This window comes from Pistacia vera, unplaced genomic scaffold, assembly GCF_008641045.1.
Source record: "Pistacia vera cultivar Batoury unplaced genomic scaffold, PisVer_v2 Contig1, whole genome shotgun sequence".
Classification (NCBI taxonomy): Eukaryota; Viridiplantae; Streptophyta; class Magnoliopsida; order Sapindales; family Anacardiaceae; genus Pistacia; species Pistacia vera.
Window position 1 is genome coordinate 182,032 of NW_022195026.1, and position 3,992 is coordinate 186,023.

At 36.8% G+C, this 3,992-nt stretch overlaps 2 protein-coding genes across 2 annotated transcripts; both read left to right on the forward strand.

The window, feature by feature from the left end:
- The first annotated feature begins 984 nt into the window (after window positions 1-984).
- LOC116132262 lies at window positions 985-1,320 on the forward strand. Its single transcript, XM_031418230.1, has one exon. It carries the CDS (start codon window positions 985-987, stop codon window positions 1,318-1,320), a length of 336 nt encoding a protein of 111 aa, XP_031274090.1.
- A 921-nt stretch (window positions 1,321-2,241) lies between these two features.
- LOC116104815 (fasciclin-like arabinogalactan protein 21) lies at window positions 2,242-3,656 on the forward strand. The gene has a single exon (XM_031408794.1). It carries the CDS (start codon window positions 2,596-2,598, stop codon window positions 3,646-3,648), a length of 1,053 nt encoding a protein of 350 aa, XP_031264654.1. The 5' UTR covers window positions 2,242-2,595; the 3' UTR covers window positions 3,649-3,656.
- The last annotated feature ends 336 nt before the right edge of the window (window positions 3,657-3,992 follow it).

Sequence of the window (3,992 nt, forward strand, 5' to 3'; positions counted from 1 at the left end):
TAGGATCAATTACGATGATTGAATTACTTTGAAGCGATCGAGTAGTTGAATATAAATTTTTAGATATTGTACAAGTGATTTTAAGTTTGATTTATCTTGATTACCAATAAAAATGATCATTGGTTAACTTTCAAACGTTAAAAATTAGTTAAAAAACAGATAAATTAACTCAAATACCACCTTTAAACAAAATAAATAAATAAATAATAACCACAATTGATCGGTGAAATTTTAGAAGCATGAGAATTGACAATGATATTACATAGACCCCACGCGTCCCAGCTGGTGTTGCCAACTTACCTCAAATTTTGTGAACCTATCATTTAAATAAAGTTGTTATGTCCCACGCAACTTGTAATGCAAATACAGTACAATTACACTTAATCACCAAAATTTGGGTAATATTTTCTTCACAACTAATGTAAATATATACTCTAATATTTTTAATTATCCCCACATTCTGCGCTACAAAAGGGTTTTTCTTTATTTTATCGAATACATTAATATTACATGAGTGGACAAAAAGAAAATGATTATCTCATGGCACAATGAGTGAAACCATTGAAAAGAAAAGTAAACAACGAAAGTAGAAAATTAACGGAAAGTTCCTCTTAGAATCCAGTTAATAGTTTGAACTGTTGTATAAAGACAGGTGTCACCTTAAAATTCTCCGAGTCCTACGTTTGGCACCCTGGCTGTGGCAGGGTGTGCCCAGCTTTAGGAGAATCAATTCAACTCAACTGCTGACATGGGTCCACACTCTATTCTAGCTCACTGAAATTTCTTTGCTGTTTCTCAACCACACGTTCATTTCAAATCCAACAATCTTAACCATCCGTTTCCTTCCTCTCTATATATACCCTTCAAACACTTCACAATCTTCCAAATGCAAGCAAATTTATATTCACTTTCTCAATTTGCATTGGCGAATCTGATTTAGATTCAGGAGCCTAAATCTTTCTTGTCTTTGCATATTCTATAAACATGGCTAGACTTGTCCTGGTTTTGTTTATTGTTGTTGGGATCTTGGTGTTGCAAGCGGTGGCTGAGAAATCTGAGGTGAACCCATCTGTAGTCAAGTCTCAGAGCGAGGATGAACCAGCTGGAATATCAGATCAACCTGCTTCAAGTCCCTCAAAGTCATCATCTGATGAGTCTACAGCAGCTGAGGCTCCGGAGATCAGACGGATGGGAAAGCATCATTCATCTGATAAGTCAGTGGCTGGTGGCGGAGTCATCATTGGCGGGCTTGTCACTGCTATTTTTGCGGCTGTTTTTTGCTACATCAGAGTAACTAGAAGAAATAATGGTGCTAAGTGACCAATCTTGGTGATTCTTTTGGATATTTTCTTTTCCCTCTTCGTTGCGTAGGGGTGAGGAGTGATTTTGATACGAAATTATAATGTGATCTGAGAAATTAGCAGAGATTTTTTTATACCTTAATGTGAATATTAGATTGAAATTTCTATATAGTAAATATTTATTTGTCTGCATTTTTTGTTCTTTGTTGTCCTCCCTCCTCCCCCCCGCGTTTAAAAATGAAAATCTGGGAGATGGTATAAAGTTAATGTATAATGGTATCATGAATTGTCCCCCCCCCCAAAAAAAAAAAAAAACTCTTCATGATTAAGCTTTAGGTGCCCTACTCTGTAATCTTGATAACTAACTGTAATATTGTTCCTCTTGTAGCAAAAAACGAAACTGATTTAATTTAATGTCTTTCATTCTTGTCAATGGAATATTCTCAACTCTGAGCAAATTATGTCTTTTCAACATGGCAAGATCCGTGTTCGCAAGCGAGTTCTGTGATTTCTTAGTTCTAATGAAGTCTGTATAGGCCATAACCAGGAAGTAGGATGAGACTTTGTTATCAGTATATAGATGTTGCAATTTCCTAATGTGTGGGAACACCACAAAAATCAGATCATGACCTTACAACCCAAAGCTAGGATTTGAATGGGTTTCACATTTGGCCTTGGTATCATAAAAAGAATGTTATAAGTCAAAAAAGTGGCAAAGATGCAGAGTTCAGAATTTATTTTTACATTAATGAAATAGACCGTTGTATTGTTGTGTCTAGAAGGTTGTAGAAGTCATAATTGTCATCCCTGTAATTCAATTCAACTCCTATGACATTAAAAATTGGGTCTGCACCCATAACCATATTGGAGGTCTAGCGTTTAACAAAAGTGATCCCTTACTTAATTTAATGCTACAATAACTTTCATTTGTTGGAATTAAAGCAACCAAAGATACAAAAGACATCACATGTCCATGATATACAGTTTAACACATTTTGATCATCAAATTCTCAATTCTAACACTGTAAAATCGTTTAATTTGATATTAATTATATCCCCAGGTAGCCATTAGACATAGTTGGGCTTAAATTTCTCTTAACCCGGGCTAATTTGAAGTGTAGCATGCCCTTATTTTTTCCATATACAGTATATACTCAACGGTTTTTCTTCCTTTTCCCTGTCGACTAACAAATAACATAAACCAAGAAGCATTAAACTCCTTCAAACCTTGCTCTACAAATGCACTTTCTCCTCTCTGTCTAAACTCTAAACCATAACGTCAAACTGAGCAGAAATGTCGCCTTCTTGTTCACAATCGTGGCAGGCACCAATCTACTTCACCCTCTCAGCAGCAGTCTTGGCCTTCATGGCAATCTCAACAGCCATGCATCATACCAACACTGCAACCCCAGTAACTAATCCCACCACCTATCAGCTCTCTTTAAACGCCTCCAGAGCTCTTAGAAGATCAGGCTTCAACATCATTGCCACTCTTCTCCAGGTTTCGCCTGAAATCTTCATGTCTTCTCCAAACTCAACAATCTTTGCCATCAAAGATTCTGCCATCTCCAAAACCTCTTTCCCTCCCTGGCTCTCGAAAGATCTTCTTCAGTACCATACCTCTCCTCTCAAGCTTTCCATGAATGACCTCTTAAAGAAGCCTCAAGGTAGTTGCTTCCCAACCCTTCTTAATGGACAGAAGATTGCCATAACCAAGATTGGTGCAAAGAAAAGACTTTTGGAGATCAATCACGTCTTGGTGTCACATCCTGACATGATTCTTGAAGGACCCTTGTCAATTCATGGAGTTCTTCGGCCATTTTCATCTTTTAATGCTCAAGATTCTCTCCAGGGTTGGAATTACATGCAATCACCAATATGTGATTCCAATTGTAGACTAGTTTCTGATTCCAACGAATCAAAGAATGTAGTCGAATGGAGCCGAATTATCCGTTTGCTAAGCTCAAATGGTTTTGTTTCATTTGCGATTGGTTTGCATTCTGTTCTTGGTGGGATTCTTGAAGATCACATGAACCTAAATTCAACAACAATCTTCGCTCCACTAGAGTTCTTGTTTGTAGCATCTCCTTCTCCATTGCTAGACAGAATTGTGAGATTTCATATACTCCCTCAAAGATTTACTTACAAAGAACTTGATTCTTTGCCTGATAAAGCATTATTGAGAACAATAGTTGCCCATCAATATCTTGAGATCACTGCAGGCGTTAACTCTACCCAAGGATTGTGTGTTAATGGAGAACAGATCATTGCACCTGACATTTTTTGGTCCAAGAAGTTCGTGATTCATGGAATATCTCAAGCTTTAGGAGATGGCAGAGCTTCCTAATACATCAAGATAGCAGAGTCTCGCATCACTTAGAGCTGGTAATGACGTATAGAAGAGTGTGCTATTGTGTTAGTTTAGATTGTTAACTTTTCTTTGTTCCACGTATGATGTCTCAGATAGAATAGTTTTTATGTGTCTCACTTTGTAGATTTTAAGTGTATTCCTTTTGGATGGTTTATGTTACCTGTCTATGGCTTCAGCTCTGATTTTTTTACTTGGATTTGTTACGACACCTGATTGTTATAATAGTTGTAAGATTAAACTATGACGCTTCTTTTGATGGCTTAACATATACTATACAATCTTTAACTTCAACCAAATCGGTTCCCAGAATCCTCATATCC

Bases quoted from the DNA above. Each gene is read 5' to 3' on its own strand.
- LOC116104815 (XM_031408794.1), top strand. From the start codon at position 2,596: ATGTCGCCTTCTTGTTCACAATCGTGGCAGGCACCAATCTACTTCACC.
- LOC116132262 (XM_031418230.1), top strand. From the start codon at position 985: ATGGCTAGACTTGTCCTGGTTTTGTTTATTGTTGTTGGGATCTTGGTG.